The sequence below is a fragment of the Anas acuta genome, chromosome 2, assembly GCF_963932015.1.
Source record: "Anas acuta chromosome 2, bAnaAcu1.1, whole genome shotgun sequence".
In the NCBI taxonomy this organism is placed as follows: domain Eukaryota; kingdom Metazoa; phylum Chordata; class Aves; order Anseriformes; family Anatidae; genus Anas; species Anas acuta.
In genome coordinates, this window is record NC_088980.1 from 146648997 (window position 1) to 146666247 (window position 17251).

Sequence of the window (17251 nt, forward strand, 5' to 3'; positions counted from 1 at the left end):
GAGAAATTAGTACTAAATCCTTAAAACCGTACTTTGAACATGAAGAACATTCTCACTTCTTAAGGACAGGCATTCACCTAATAGTAACCAGCTTTGAATTCACTTGAAAGTTAACTCTTCAGGTGGAGCCGTTTCAAGCCTGGAACAGGAGCAGATCTTGACAACGTTCTTGAGACTGCTGGCAGTGCCGTTGACCAAGGGCACATCCAAGCTTCAAGCTGAAGTCTCCAGGATTGAATTGAGGAATCCCATTCATTTTAACCACCATTACCAACCACTCTAAGATACAAAACATCAAGAATTTGGGAGGGGGAAAATGCTGGAGATATGAACTGTTGCAGCACAGCAACAAGAGACAATAGCAATTGTGTTCTTCGTGCATCTTTCAGTGGCTGGCATTGGGAATAGGCTCTAGCTGGTTGATTTAGGTTTCACTTGTAGAAAATAATCATCAGGCAGCTTGAGATCTGTGCACTCGTAATTAAATTTATTTCTGAAAACATCTGCCTATTGATTCTCCTCACAACATACACTAACTAGAAGGTTACGGAGAGCCAGATTCATCCACAGAAGACAGTCTACAAAAGGAAGCGATTTGCTGAACAGACATTAAGAGTCCAACATGAGTAAGAGCTGCCTCTACATTTGGGTAAGTTATCCACTGGACTATATTCTATGCGACATGTAAGAGAAAAATTAGGATGAGGGTAGGAAAGGGGGACACTATCCTTTCCAGATGCCAGAATTATTTCTAGACGACTTGCCCAGTCAAACAAGGAATGCTTTTATTCTTGTAACTTATGAAGGGGCAGACTATAATCTATTCTGCAACAACAGTAAAGGTCAAGACTTTCAACGTGTTCATTTCATATGAGAATACAGACATTTACCAGACTGAAACACTCATTTCATCTTCCAAATTATTCATGATTACTGCAAGGAAAAGGCCAGATAGAAAGCAATCTTTTTCTTTTTTTTTTTTCTTCCCTGTATCAGTACAGCTTTTTGATGATAGCAATAATATGGACGTACAATAGCATTTGTTACTCATTTCACCCCCAAATCTGACATCGGAAGGTTCCAGGAAGCCAATGTGACGTATAAAGAACCCCTCTGTTCTGGCCATTTACCAGTGCTGATGTTGGCACCAAACAACTGGAAGCTTTACATCAGTAACCATTACACAGTGTTACCAACTACCGTGCTCAGTGACACAGGAATCAGCAGGGTACGGACAGGAATGTCATCATGAAGGCCCTCGGGACTCACCTTCACACCACCTATAGAGCTCACCAGCAACGGTGTACAAGCTGCACGGGGTTGGGTCAAACCTCACTGCACCTATTTCTTTTCCTGTAATGCATTTTATTACTGCAAAAAGATAGCCCAGACAGGGGAATCAGCTGGTGTTGTTGCACTTGGCAGCATCTTAGGCATTACCTATGAACATACACTTGGTAGAAGTCATGTACACAGGAACGCCACATCCCTGCAGGAGACTTTTAGTGACCACAGCATCCACAGACAGAAGGAGCAACTCGTGAGACTGTGGAGCAGCATTCATAGTCGCAGCATTATTTAAGCCAGTTCAAATCCTTGCTCAAATCCTGTGACAGCATCCACTTGGGGGGAAGAAGTCTAGAAGGTGAGGTTTGTTTTAAACAGGATCAGTTGTCTTCCGAAAGTAAGCAAACCCTTCTGCATTTCTCTCTGCTTTTAAGTTTAAGCTTACCCCAAACCCTCCCTATTCCCCCCAGTACTATTTTGCAGCACCACTTCAGCCGCCGAGGGTCCTGAACATCAAGGCAAGGGTTGAAAGCCTCAACAAGCACTAAAGACAGACTTTCAAATAGGAATTTGAATTTGTGTTATGAGAGTATTAACTGCAAGCTAGATTAGCTCCAGCTATTCCCTTAATATTTTTGTTTGCATACAAAACCCAGTTATTACAGAAATTCATGTGCAAGTGGACTTCTGACTACTATTAACCACACACACTGCTAGTTTGCCATGAAAACATTTTAATCACTTATATCATTCTCTTCTGAACAGGAAGAGAACAGACTGAACTACTCCACGCTGGTTGTCCCCTCTCTAAGTGACAAAGCAACCCTCATTTGTAACTTAAATAATGAATTCTTGTTTTGTTAACTGCGACCAAATACCCACAGGGTGTTATTAACATCACCCCTCCAGCAACTGGTCTAGTAAATAAACAAACACAGAACAGCTTTGCTGTAGTACAAAACTTTACAGAAATTTTGACAATTTGAAGACAATACAAAATACATTTTCCGAATTCAAATAATTTATGTAAAAGTACATGAATGAGAAAAACATTGGCGAGTAGATTTGGGCAACCACATCACCAGATGCTTGTTCTTTGTCCCTAGGGTTAACATACAGTCCAAAAATACATTCATGTTTTAAGGTACAATAAAAAACAGCATTTTAAAATAAACACTACTTCAGGTCTACCAGCTCTTAAACAACAACATTTCCTGTTAGCATGGGATAAACTTGATGGAATAAGAAATGGAGCAATACTGAAGCCGCTCAATAAGCCTGGTAGTGTTTGTTTTTCCTTTTATTGAGGAGGGAGAAAACAACGACAGAAAACAAAGAACAATTTTAATAGTGCTCTGTCTTTTCAATTACATGTTTTCAAGATTGCAATCAGAGCATCAGGGACTACTTTCAACCACATACACCAGAAAAAAAAAACAACACCCTTCTTGTCAAGGGACACTGTATGGATCAGGCACAAATCTTCCACTCCATATAAAGCAATCCACACAGAAGTGGATCCCACAGGCAAAGCAAATTGCCCTTACTGTATTCCAGGGGACACCTTGGCCCCATCAAGCACTTTCTCTCAGCCTCCAGCAGAGCCACTGTTCTTCTCAAATCATGAGTTATTTCTTCACATTTGTCAAATACCCAAACCATCACCTTCTTGATTAAAACATCAGCCAACTGCCTGAAAAACCCAAGATTTCTTACCATGTGTCACTTGCCCTCCACATTTTTGTGGTCAGCTAAGCAGATAAGATGACATGATGAATTTCTCTGAAGAGATCTTAGTTCATTATTTTTTGTTAAAAGCACTGGTTACAGTACAGTAATTTGACATACAGCAACAAAATATAATTTACATGCACAAGCTATTCAACAATAGTACATGGTCTTTCCTATTGTCATTACAAAAAGGTTGCTACTACAACAGCTGACACAGCTTTCGGATTGTTCCTATGAGTTCCAAAAAAGTCATGAGAAAAGTGCTCCAGTTTGCATCATGGCAAAGAACAGAGGCATGGCCACTGCTGCAAGATTCCAATGAAGTATTGCAATGGGAAACAGCGTTGGAATTACTGAAAAACATACAAAAAACTATGCAAAATAGTTTTAATGTGTACTTCAATGAAAAGTAGGAAATACATAGTTTTGTCTAGAAACGTACCAGAAACAGAAGTACAGAGGGATAGAAGTCAGAGTTTAAGGCCAAGACAAAAAAACAAAAACAAACCACCAACAAAAACCCCACTGATTATTGACATACAGTAAACCAGCAACAATCTACTGGAGAAATGAATTGTTTTTCTAGCAGGAGCTTTCTTGCTTTTTTAAAGAAAAGCTTCCCACTATGAAAATGGAAGCAGAAACATTTTCTGTTCATGCCTAGCTGAAACTTCTTTCAGTTTTATAGTCTGGTTAGGATTCTCATGGTTTAACATATGAAGGACAGTACATGCTACTAGGTCTACTCACTCCAAGCTTTCAGAGTCTGCTTTTCACAAACAGATATAAAACACCGTCACTTTCATTAAAGGTTGGTGTCAAAGATTCAGTATTGCTGTTTAAGGGGCTTCTCAACAAATGGAAACAGATTTACAACCAAGATATAAGTAGTAAGCTCCGTATAACATATGTATGTTACAATAAGACTTTCCATAGCGAATAAAAATCATGGGATTTTATTTTTCTTTCAAACCATTTATTTCTAGGTTTCAGAAGTGCTAACAATTCCAGTGACAAAGCTTTCAAAGTGCCCTGGCTGTGCTTCTTTTTAGTGTCTTTTCCAAACGGTATTCAAACAGATAAAAAAAAAAACCCTCCTTCGCAATCAACAGTTATCAGTTTAGCATTCATTATGTTCCTGGCAAGTTGGATCCCAAAATATGAGTATTTGATAGTTGTAATCATAATTTATTTATTCATGACCATATAAAAAAGCACAGTTACATGTGACTGCACTGTCAGATCTATAATACACCAGATAAGACTGCAAAAATAAAAGGCAGAAAAGGAAAAAGGCCTCAAGTCTTTTTCTTTTTTAAAGAACTGTCTCACAGCAAAAAAAAAAAAAAAAAAAAAAAGCAAAGGTTTAATCTTAAATACGAAGTTATAATCTGCAAATCAGGTCCTCTAATCCAGACTAACAGTACGTATTATTATTTCAGTTGAGCCACTCATCACAAACTTGCAATGCCAGTACTCATTCATACCTTGAAGGGCTCCCCAGCCTCATCTATCCCATTAGCTACTCACACTTTATGTGAAACAGAATTAAAAAACACTGTGGTTTTGGAATAGGAAGTGTGAATTCTTTAATACCACACTGAAAGCTCAGGAAGATAAATTTAAGGAGATCTCAACTGAACTCTCAAATATTGCTTACAAAGCAGAAAAAAAGACGTGAATATGGAGGTACAAAAGGTGTTAAAACCACCTCTAAAAATGCACTTGGTACGGATGCTATAAGAGAAACACTTACCTTGTCAAGGCATTAAAACGATCATCTCAGGAGACAATTCAGAGAAACCAAATTGTAAAGAAATACAAACTAGACTGACATAGATCACTGAAATATCTGATCTAGAGGCAGTGCAAAACCATAGCTGGTGAGGGGGCAACCAGTCATTTCACAAAGCAAGGGATTTAAATCACTCATCACTGATCGCCTGAATAATCTGCATTGAAGGACCTGATGAACAGCAATGAAATTTTTGTCATGCAATTACAACTGTTCAGCAACCAATATGCAACTCAAGAGTGATAATGTCACCCATGGTGGATTATTAGAGTCATAATCCATTCAAGAGTAAGGTCAAAAGGGGAAGTGGTAAACACCATTTGCTGTAAGTGAAAACACTTCAAAAATTTATTACATTAAATAAAAAGCTAAATGGTATCTTATAAAAAGAAGTACTGAACACGACAAAGCCACAATAAATTAGTGTTTCCATAAAATGACATGCTGAAGGTTTTGTTCCCAAGTCTATACATTTTTACTGTCTGTTAATTCCTAAATATTGACAGCATAATTGAATAATTGAGGTACATTAGTTTACATTTGTATATGTCTTGTAAAAAGATTATTTTTTTTCTTCCAGTTTTTCTTCCTCATCGCCAAAGAACAACAAAGGAAACATTCCTAAAATGCAGCCAATGGTCACTCCAATAGCTTTACCCTAGAGAAAGGGGGGAAAAAAATAAGTTTCTCACTGATCAGTTGTTACTTGTGTGTAGCACCAACAAAACCAGGAAAACAGACAATCTGTTCTAGGCTTTGGCTGGGAGCCTTATTTTCCTTAGCATGCAGACTAGAAACAGTCTATGAGAGAGAAGTATGTGTAAGCAGCGAGGTTAGCAATCCTGTGCTGTGATAAAAGACAATTCTGAATAAAGAGAAGAATGACTCATGAAGAGGTGCACACACGGTAAATGAGGAAGGAGACCATGGTCCAAAGGATTAGTATGATGGCCAGGAAGACAGAATGACAAACAATTAAGGTGTAACTGTGAAAAAGCATCTGCTTGAATCTGGCAATGTGAATTATCATTAAGGTCAGGAGTGAGGAATTCCCTGCTAGCATTAACGGTTTGCAAAGGCACGAGGTGAAGATAAAAAATAGATAGATTTGAAAAGATTTCCCAAATTGACCTAGATGTAAAAGTCAATGGGAGAGGAAAGAAGTAAGAAAGGCAACATCCAAAGGCATATCACCAGCAGTAAATGAATAGCATTGAGAAACCCCTCGCAGCAGGTAAATAATCAAAAGAAACGAGAAAATGCTAGCATATAGAATAAGACACTCAGAAGTCTTTTCACAGCAAAGTGCTGTGAATTAACTGCCATGGCATGACAGACTTGTCTCAGACTCATCAGCTTCCCCTGAGAAGCCTTGTATGTTGGACAGACTAGAGGGCAGCCCACTGACAATGTTTCAGTTCTTCCTTGCTCAGTGCTTTGATCTATCACTGCTAAAAGCAGACTTTTTCCCTAACTTTTGAGAAAGTGTTATTTTTCATCCCTTAAATCTCCCAAGATGAAAGATTTCTGTTTCCTTACTGAGTTTCTTACAATCCATTTCTATAATCAAAACGAACTAACACTGTCATCGCTGAAGTGGGACTACTTCAGATGTTTGAATGCCCATGAAGTACACACCTGAAAATGCACCTGCAAAGTGAGTGTCCCAGAACTATAGAAGTTACTGTAAGCCCAGGCAGTGAATAGTATTCAAAAGATAAGGTTTATTCAGATAAAAGTTAATTTCATATCCAAGCTAATTAGAGACTATTAGAAACTAATACATACAGTAGAGGTACACAACTAAAAAGTGATTGACGAGGATTGTATAAGGGATAAAACTAAGGGTAACGCTGTGGGCCATAACTTTCAAATAAACTATCTTACCACAGCAGCCAGAGTTCAAACAAGGTATCTGCAGAGCATACAGGAAGTCACTGCAGAGATTGTCCATGCTACCAGTTACTACTCATGGCTTGTCGCATACAAAAGAACATCCAAAGCTGAAACAATCCAGTCTCCTGATGCTCCATTACATGGGCTCTGAACCAAGCTTTCTAGGAAGCGTTTGGAACTTTAGTAGTTATTAAATATTTAAAAGCAAGAGTGGCAAAAGGCCTGTGAGGAGCGGCTGAGGGAGCTGGGGTTGTTCAGTCTGGAGAAGAGGAGACTCGGGGAGACTTCATTGCCCTCTGCAACTGCCTGAAAGGAAGCTGTGGGGAGCTGGGGGTTGGCCTCTGCTCACAGGTAACCAGTGATAGGAGCAGAGGGAATGGCCTCAAGTTGTGCCAGGGGAGGTTCAGGCTGGAAATGAGGAGACATTTCTGCTCAGAAAGAGCAGTCAGGCACTGGGACGGGTTGCCCAGGGAGGTGGTGGAGTCCCTGTCCCTGGAGGTGTTCAAGGAAAGGTTAGACGTGGCGCTTAGGGACATGGTTTAGTGGGTGACACTGGTGGTAGGGTGATGGTTGGAGCAGATGATCTTGGAGGTCTTCTCCATCCTTAATGATTCTGTTATTTATCACATATTAGTCCAAATAGAAAGGCTCCCCCCCCAAACAGTGCCTGCAGGATACTCACCAAGTGTGCACTAAGACGCGTTTGCCACATATCAGCTTGTTTTGGTGTCAGATCAGGGATTGACAGACCCAGTCGTGACGCTAAAGCTTCTACATAACCTGCGAGACTGGAAGAAAACAAGAACAAATCATCTTGCATTTGAAAGGTGTCTTCTAGTGAGGATTTCGAACTATTTCAAGCACTGAACTTACAAGGAATAGCTTTTCCTTCACCATACTGATTAAAGCCATCAAAACGTAAACATGGGAAAGCATTCAGACTTCTAACAGTCACAGAAGTCACTTTTGCAATGTAAATCAACTAATTTTCTTAGTGATTTAACACGCAATCTTTCCAGAAGAAGTTTGTGGTAAGACATGACTGGCCTTGATGTTACTGTATTTTACAACAGCTTGTAAGTAAAATTTACCAGAGAAAACATTCTGCACTATTCAGTAATAAGCATTGTTATTTGCAGGGGAAAAAAAATGAGGAACAATGGGGAAAAAACAGGCAATGGACATTTTTTATTTTTAGAAACTACTCAGAAATTACCTTTAAAAAAAGTCAGATATATCTGTCTATATCTGACATAATAGCTCAAACGTCAATACTGACTTACTTGCAACAGATAGGTACACCTAGACATACAGGTATTTCCTTTTCCTCAGATTTAATTTTACATCTGAGAATGAAATGTGTCCAGAACTGGGCATACCAGTACCTGATGAGGCATAGTCTATATCATAACAATATACAGTTTCCCCCCAAAAAAACATTTTTCCAAATTGCTTGCAGCAGTAGCCATACAGGGTCAGAGGAAAGGCCCCATAGTTCATCACTCCATTTGACAATGACTGAGAGCAAACGCTTCCAGGAACTGCTGCAGCACCCAGGACTGCACAAGACAGGAATAAAATGAACCCTCCTGCAATATGCCCTCTACGCTTCCAGAGGCTGGGGAACGTTGTATTCACTGTTATGTGCTTTTCTTGAAGAGGCATTTGAATAGAGATAGCAAAATTGAGTTTCTTTTATGTGAATCTTTTATGTGAATGTTTTCACTTCTGTTCAAAGCCATTTAACACACCTCGAGCTTCAGCTCAGTGACTTTAGAGCCAAGCTTTCAGGTTACGATCTACTCAGTGCCTCGTTAATGCACATAGCTCACATCATTTCAATAAGCTCATTTTGTGACAAAAAATTCAAATACTTCCTTATAAGCAAGCAGTACCTACAGAACACATTGAATCTTGTTAAATACCAATTCCAATTTTACAGCTTAAATATATAATATTTTAACAGCAGAACAGTTATTCTCTGTTTCAAAACTATGGAGTTGCAGTTTTAAACTCAACAAGAACAACCCACTACCTCCACTTCTCCTCAAGGACAGAATACACTACTAGTCATATGGTTTACTGAAGGACAATTCAAGAGCTGAGAAAAAAGTAAGTTGAGTGTTTGTGTTTCAGTTTGCTAGCACCAGTGGTTGCAAAGGAGCAAAAAATAAACCCGTAAAACAAATTTAAACATACCCCAGTCCAGCTAAATCTGAAACAAGGTTTCCCAGAGCAGCAGCTGGAAATGGAAAGAGGGAAGAGAAGAGGAAAGGTTATTATTTTAATAACAAATACAAAAATAAGAGCACCTCCACCACCCACTGCTGTGGACCCTGCTCTTATCAGTATGTCACATAGAAGACTAGAATTATTATTATTATTTTTTTTATTTAGAGCTCATCTTCTGGCCTTATTACAGCTTGGAATAATAGCAGCTGGACAAACAATAGCAGGAAGTAAATTTTTTTCTCCACCTATATCAGGACAACTTCACAAATGCAAGATGACAACATGGGAATTGGTGTAACAACTTTTCAGGTAAGACTATACAATGACCACACACAGCTGAGTTTCATCCAGCTAGCACTGGACATCAAAAAAGGCCTTGCAGCGCCCAAAGGGGCACAGAAGCACTGGAAGTAGGAGATGTTACTTGTACATGCAGCTCTGTTAAACGTTTCAAAAGCAGGCATGATTTCCATACACTTGTGTCAGCTTAGGAATAAATACTACATGTGATTAAATACGTATTACTTAAAAGTTACATGCTTAAGATATGATTTCACTGCAGGTCTTACTGAAATAAACTTGTGTCTGTCTTGCACTGCAACAGAGGGCTGCAAGTTTCCAAAAGATTCACTTGTTCTGCTCTACAAATTCTCCTCTACAAGCAATGCTACACCTGAAGTTGGTGTGCTCGTGAGCAGTATTTTTTTTTTTTCTCTCACACTGCAGAGGCACTGAGGCAGTTGAGCAGAGATTATGAGTTCTGGCACAGTGCTGGAGCAGGGCTCTTCATGCGCCTTCGCACGGCATCACACGGAGGCAGGGCAACCACCAAGAACACCGCACGACACAATAAAGGGATATCAAACACTGATCTGCACACAGTGCTGCAAGCAAACAGCAGCTTGCAAATAGAACTATAAACATCAGGTCCTGAGGAATTAAAAGCATGTTCATTCAGAAATGCAAATAACTAACTTTTGTAAGTTACCCAGGATTTGAACTTTTAGATTAAAACAAAACAAAAAAATCACACAAGCATTTCAAAACTCATTTGAACTGAAATCCCATTTCTGCAAACGGCACACGGCCCTGATTATTTATTATGAAAGGCTGCTGCAAGACCAAAGGAGAGCCATTTCAAGCTCCATGGCTCATTTTCAGCCTAAAATACAGGAATGTGTCACATGAGTCTATGCATACTACGTTTCCTTATTACTTGCCTGCCATGGTTGAAATTCCTAGGATAACTCCAATTGACAATTCTATTTGGGTTCCCTGAAAAATAAGAGTTTCCTCGTTATTTGATGGCTATGGATTTAAAACAGATGATACTAATTCAGCTGGTAAGACGTTGTTCACTGTTCAAGACATTTATGTTAAAACTCAAAGGATAAATTGACATTCCTTGTTAGATCTGCACAGCTCTCATATTCCCAGCATACGCATCTCTTCCTATGACAAGAATCTACTTCAGATACTATTTTAGTGTTTTATATTATCTCATAATGGCCACCTAATGGACAAAACAGTAATCCCTCTCTCTGCATACCATTTTCCCAAGTATAATTCTTAATGTAGTGCACAGCTCTGAAAGCAAACTTCGAGAAGCACTGAGCAAACAGATAAAACGTAGTATCATAGCTCCTTGTATTTTCACTTGAAGAAACACAAAATCACACCGAATTGCAGGCAGAACAGCAGTGTATGGAGGGAAGATGAGATGAGCAGCACAAATCAGAACAAGAGATGTTCCAGTTGGATACAGAATCACAGAACTTGAAGAGACCTTAAAGATCATTTAATTCCAACCCCCCATGCCTGAGCAGGGACACCTCCCACCAGCCCAGGTTGCCCAAAGCCCCATCCAGCCTGGCCTTGAGCACCTCCAGAGATGGGGCATCCACAGCTTCTCTGGGCAGCCTGTGCCAGGGCCTCACCACCCTCAGAGTGAAGAATTTCTTCTCAATATCTAATCTAAATCTCCCCTCTTTTAGTTGAAAACCAGTCTCCCTTGTCCTATTTCTATGCTCCCTAACAGAGTCCCTCCCCAGCTTTCCTGCAGGCTCCCTTTAGGTACTGGAAGGCCACTGTAAGGTCTCCCTGGAACCTCCTCTTCTCCAGGCTGAAGAACTCCAACTCTCTCAGTTTATCTTTGTAGGAGAGATGCTCCAGCCCTTTGATAATTCTTGTGGCCTCCTCTGGACTCACTCCAACAGGTCCGTGTCCTTCTTGTGCTGGGGTCTCCACAGAATGGAGTAGAGTGGATGAATCGCTTTCCTTGACCTGCTGGTCACTCCTCTTTTGATGCAGCCCAGGATACAGTTGGCTTTCTGGGTTGCCAGCTTACGTTCAGTTTTTCATCCATCAACACCACCAAGTCCTTCTCCACAGGGCTGCTCTCTATCCACCTGCCACCTGTATTCATGCTTGGGACTGCCCCAGCCCAGATGCAGGACCTTGCACTTGGCCTCGTTGAAGTCCACAAGGTTCGTGCAGGCCCACCTCTTGTGCCCATCCATGCCTCTGGATGGCATCCCTTCCCTCCAACACGATCATAACACTCAGCTTGGTGTCGTCAGCAATTTTGCTGAGGGTGCCCTCGATCCCACTGCCCAAATCACTGTCAAAGATGATAAACAGCACCAGTCCCAATGCCAACTCCTGAGGAACACCACTCAGCAGCAGTCAGTTGACCACCACTGACTGTGACCACCCAGCCAACTCCTTATCCACCGCGTGGTCCATTTGGTCTCTCCAATTTAGACACAGAATGATGTGCAGGACAGGAAAAGGTTTCTCACTGAGGACACTCAGGCATTGGAAAAGGCTGCCCAGACAGGTTGTGCAGTCTCTGCCATTGGAGATCTTCAAGATGCCACAAGATACAACCACGAATTGGTCCAACCTTTCAGCTGACCCTGCTTTGAGCAGGATGTTAGGCTAGAAACCCTGAAAAGGTCCCCAAAAGGAGGCTCCTGAGGTCCCTTCCCACCTGAATCATCCCACAATTAAGACTACATTGTCAACGACAATACTACCCAAGGAACAGTCTCTTCAGCCTCAATTCATCTTCCTGTTCCACCAGCCCATCTCATCTTCCAAAGGCACAGGAAAATATTTAAAGGGTGTTACTCAGTGATGCCACACTATGTGACTACCAATCAGCATCAGCCTCAAGAGCTATTCAGTGTTGCATTGTAATTAGTTAATACAGCTATGATCATGTAGTTGATAATTTTGTATCCTACAGCACAGATTAGGAGAAAAAAAGCCTCTTCTGAAGGCCAGTATTGTAGCAAATGCTAACGGACTGAGAAGGTAACACTTGTTTGTGTTCTGCAAGTCTAAACAGAACATGGAAACTAATGAAAACATTAGACCAGAAATTAGTGAGTTGATGCAGAGGGAGAGGAGTCTTGCTGCAGCTCTCATTTACTCATTTAGTACATAAGTAATATTAATCGTTAGTACATAAATAATATGAATTGCATCAGCTTGATCAAGGAATCAAATAACGAACTTACCGCAGCAATCATAATTGCGTTATCCAAAAATCCAAACCCTACAAAAGGCAATGCGTTGTGGAAGAACACTAAAAGAAATAAGTAACAAAAAAAGATAATAATTATAAGAGTTTACTACTTCACACAAACAACCAAAATGTGAACTTAATTCTACCTTTAAGAGAAGCAAAGTTAACATACAGAAAATCCCCTTCCCATTACTATGCTTAGTGCCCTGTTTTTACTTCTGGCATGTTTGGTAAGCCCTTTGCTATATAAGTCTTACTAATGTCTTGTGAAGAACCAGGTGAATGGATTTACTCTTTTCCAACACTTGTACACGTTTGGATGAAAGCCACATACATCTACTAGTGCATAAGAGAAATATTTAACACTGCACAAACTTTGATGTTATTTACAATCCTTCCAGTTGACATTGCAGTATCGCTGAAGGCTGCCAAACTCTCTCCTTGCATTATCCTCTCACTTGAATTAAAGCCCTCAATTTCTGCAATTCCCTCTCTATCCCAGTGCAAGAGGTCCACCTTCTTCAATCATTCCTAAAAAAAAATATGATTTATTTTAGGAGCATTGCCTGGCTCTAGCCAATTCTTATCAAAACTCCTTCAGCAAAGTTTACAATGGTGGCTTTCACTAGTGTGTCGTGCAGCACTCATTATCTCACTATTCAGCCCAAACTTCTGTATCAGCATTCTGTTTGGGCACTATGTTGAAGACAAGTTAGACTTCAAGCAGCTCCTCAAAATTTTACGAAATCAGGTTCCATCTTTTGTTTGATGCATTTTCTTCTTCATTCACAAAACTCCAAGTAAATCCTACTTTAAACTATTTGCTACTGCAGGATCTTAGAATAACCTGGTCTAAATAATTTCTAACAAGCACAGTGCTACTGCTCCTTTTTGTGCCACTCCATTTTCTCTCTCAAGTCTTATTATATAAGCTTCCTATGGAGTTGAGATTGAATTTGCACAGTGTGGCCTCCAGCTGAGTCTCAAGGTGCTAGCGTCCTAAGACTAAATACAGAACCAAGGACTGACTACTTGATTAAAAGTACAGCTTAGAAAATAAGTTCTTTTCACTTTTTTTTTTTTTTTTTACTAACATTGGAAATGCTAGTTATTTTCCTCCATTTGAGATAGCATCAATAATCACATTTTACAAACTTTCAGAGATGCAAACATAGGAAGAGAGAAGTGAGAAGAGTGCATGAACTTCACAGTCAGGTGAAAAGAAACCAGCAGGACTCCCTTCTGGGTTTACCTCTTAAAAACACCATGAATCCATTATCACAAAAAACACATGTGACACAAGATGTTTCATGCTTAGGTATTGTAACAAGTTTGGACTTTACTGACTTTAAGAACATACATACCTTCTTAAATGAACAGATGAAAGACTAAAAGCATAGAATGTGTGGACTTGTGATTCTGTGAACTTTTTTTTTTTTTAAATAGCAGGACAAAAACCCCAAAAACTAACAGCAAAAAAAAAAAAAGCACAAATAGGTACCAAAAACTTTCAAAATGTGTACCTAACTGTACAGCTACATATGGGACTCATATTCTTACTGATGTTGATAGAATTTTAGAATCCATGGATTAAACAGAAGTCCAGGGATCATGGGAAAAAAATAAAATACAAGTATAAATATCTAGAGTAGGAGAACACTCAAATAAATGTACTTGCTCACTGACAGAGCTTGAAACCGTAAAAACGCCTTGACTTGTAAGATAAGGTAGAACGTGAAAATCACGGTTCTACTTCCAATTTTTCTACATTTTTACCCCACTTATGAGTTTATTTAAAATATATGTGACTTGAAGGAATTCATTAGTTTTAAGCTTAAAGAGAAAAAAAAAATCCCTAAAGTACTACATCATCAATGCAGCTTGGCTAAGATGAACAATGCTTGCTGCTGGCTTTGAGCAGTGCTCCCTTGTTTGGGCTTTCTGTCCTACTTTCACTAAATGGCACACATTCTCTCACCAGCTGAGGTGTTATGAAATAAAGAAGGCAGGGTGACTGTAGGTGCTTGCTTTGGTTTTCCACTACTCCACAGTACAGGGATGAGGACAGACCAATGCTTGTAGGAGAAAGACGAAGCAACTCGAACACAAAGATTTCACAGCACCGAGCTACATTCAGCAAACATTCTTATTTTACCATGTTTCAGTTGTCCTGGAGATGGCGGCGCAACCTCCAACTTCTCTAGAGAAGTCAAAATGAAACGAGAAAGTTAGCTAGTTATCACAAATTCAGTTTATTATATTATAAAGCATTATAAAGTTACTAGCAGGCAAAAAGTAGATATGTAATAGATTTAAAATTTGAAGTAAAAATGCTTCACATATCTATATTTTTCTTTTTAAAAAGATCCTATGATATTAAAAGCCACAAAGTCTCTTCAATTGATTTTACAAGATTAAGCTAGTATTTATAACTGATAATGCAAAACAGCAGCACACAACAGAACAGCCCAATAGCAATCTTTATTACACAATTAAACATGAAAATTAGAAAAAGCGCCCTAAAATTAGAAAAAAACAGGACATCTATGAGAACTGTATTTTAGTAATTGTTTTTAGGGGTACTCTAAGCATGCAGCAGACAAGCTTCTTTCTTCCAGCCTATAAAAAACCACTACTACTTCTGTTCCCATAGCAGGCATATTTTAACATGTTGTATGAGAATTAATGAAAAACACTACAACATTAGGGACTGGTAAAATGGTAAAATACAAGAGGAGCCTACATCATTACCCCAAGCATACTTGGGGCAGCCACAGTAGCTAGCATTGCAAACCCAGGCTGTAAAGCATTTGGGCATCATATTCATCATGCCTGAGCCTTGCAGGTTGCAGCATGTATCCCTGCATCCAAGGGAGCTGCTATATTCAAAGCTATTGTCAAGGAGAAACTAATAGACTCACTTAAACTCAACAAAATATAAATAAAATGGTTAGACCAAAACACCAACAACCAACCAAAAGAATTCAAATCATTTAAAGTCTTAAAACTACAAAGACTTTCAAAGCCTGCTGAAGAGCTGCTTCTTCCCCCTGCTCAAACTATCCAAGCTCCACAGAAACAGCCACTTATACAATCCAGGCAAATAAAAGGAGCACAGCCTGCATGCTACAGAAATACATTATTTTGTTTGTTTTGTTTTTTCCCATAGAAAACACGATGGGATTCACAGCCTAGAACCTCAGGGTGGAGCACAGCCAAGGAACAGCCTGTGGGCCCCAGAGGCGAGCCCTGCAGGAACAACATTTCCACAGCTGCAGGCATATCTGGTGTCCTGCAGCCTCAAAAGCCACACTGAAGTTTTCAGCTCATACTCAGGAAGGATGGGCTGGGGTCCATTTTCCCAACACTAGCTTTTGCACCTGCCTGCATACAGTCTCCCTCCATCACAGGGTGAGAGAAGCATTTACAGGTATGCAGAAAGAGTGAGCTGTCTGCACACACCACTACAGTCATTCCAACAACTTTTCCCTGAGACCAGAGGAATGCAATTCTTACAACATTTGGGAACATCAGAGCTACCTGAACCAAAGAGATGTACCGAGGTACTGCTCCCCAGAGCTCCAGCCTCCCTAGCAGTGGCCAGACAACTGGAGCCAAACCATGGTGTCTGTGTTGCAGCTCTAACCTCCTCTTGTTCCATCCTGCTGGATGCCAGGGAGACAACAAAATCCCCAAATCCTGAAACCAGCCACAGGAGGTCTGAGTGCTGCCCTCCACAGCTTTCTGCTGAAAACCACCCCCCACTGAAGTGCTGCCTACGCTAAGTCCTCTGGATACAGGGATGTAGCAATAAAAATCCGTAACAGCATACAAACTCCCAGAAAGCACTCCTTTTAGCTCTGAGGAAAACATGACACGTTTTCATAGTTTGCCCCGATTTTAAAACGTGGTTCTGATAGCCAGTGGGTTTAGATAATGCCCAAGTGAAATGTCTGAGGTAGCGATACGGAAGACTATTTGGTTTATCAAACAAAACTACATTTCAGAGCATTAGTCTTGTTGATTTAACTACAATTGATCTTGTCGGAGCTTGATCGCACACAACAGTCTATATAATTATATTCTATTTAGTGTGGTAAGAAAGCTATTAAAAAGCTAAAACACTGAGCATAATTGATTTTAGAAACGTTACCAAAAGCAAGAATTGAGGACAAGTGTTTGGCAGGAGAAAAAAAAAAAGTCAAAAAAACCCCTAATCTTTAAATCCATAAATAACAGGAATTTCAGCACTCTTATTAACTAGAAGTGACATAAATCTCCTCCCTCGGAACATAAACCAAGGAGGGCCTTGGGATGCTTTTAATAGGAGGGAGGCTGTGGGGACACGGCTTTGGGGGAAGAGGAGAGATGAGCCAGCACAAGTTACAGGGAATAGGCAAGGGATTGAATATAAGTGAAAATCACTACTTCATTGACATAACTGGCTTGGGTAATGTGGGTTTCCTGCTAAATCCCCCTTTTAGGAAGCAGGGCACATAAGGTGACCAGCTCCTTCCACAGCACCACCGTAGTCAAGTGTTAAAAGAGAGGGCCCTGAGGACAGCATGGTGGCACCACCTCAGAGGCTGGCCACAGGGAGATCCCATGTAGCAAACTGCCTTCTTGCCATCATCCTAAGAGCTTTCTTCTGGTTTAAAAAAGTCTTAAAAATTCATCTGGAAGCATGCCTGAAGCATCCCTTTATTGTTGAGATAAAAACAGGAGCCAGGACACGGGTGTCTCAGGGTATCTTCTACCTGAAGAGAGCATCCAGCCCC

The 17251-nt window shown here is 40.1% G+C and overlaps 1 protein-coding gene across 3 annotated transcripts in view; it reads right to left on the bottom strand.

The window, feature by feature from the left end:
• Positions 1-2001: 2001 nt before the first annotated feature.
• TMEM65 (transmembrane protein 65) overlaps positions 2002-17251 on the bottom strand; it is a 33372-nt gene continuing 18122 nt past the window's right edge. For all 3 annotated transcript variants that reach the window (XM_068672611.1, XM_068672612.1, XM_068672613.1), the window contains 6 exons: positions 14629-14673; positions 12466-12533; positions 10162-10216; positions 8909-8951; positions 7392-7497; positions 2002-5471 (listed from right to left, as the gene is read on the bottom strand). In XM_068672611.1, the coding sequence (XP_068528712.1) occupies positions 5376-5471; positions 7392-7497; positions 8909-8951; positions 10162-10216; positions 12466-12533; positions 14629-14673 (413 nt within the window). In that variant the 3' untranslated portion in view covers positions 2002-5375. The remainder of the gene's footprint in view (positions 5472-7391; positions 7498-8908; positions 8952-10161; positions 10217-12465; positions 12534-14628; positions 14674-17251) is intronic.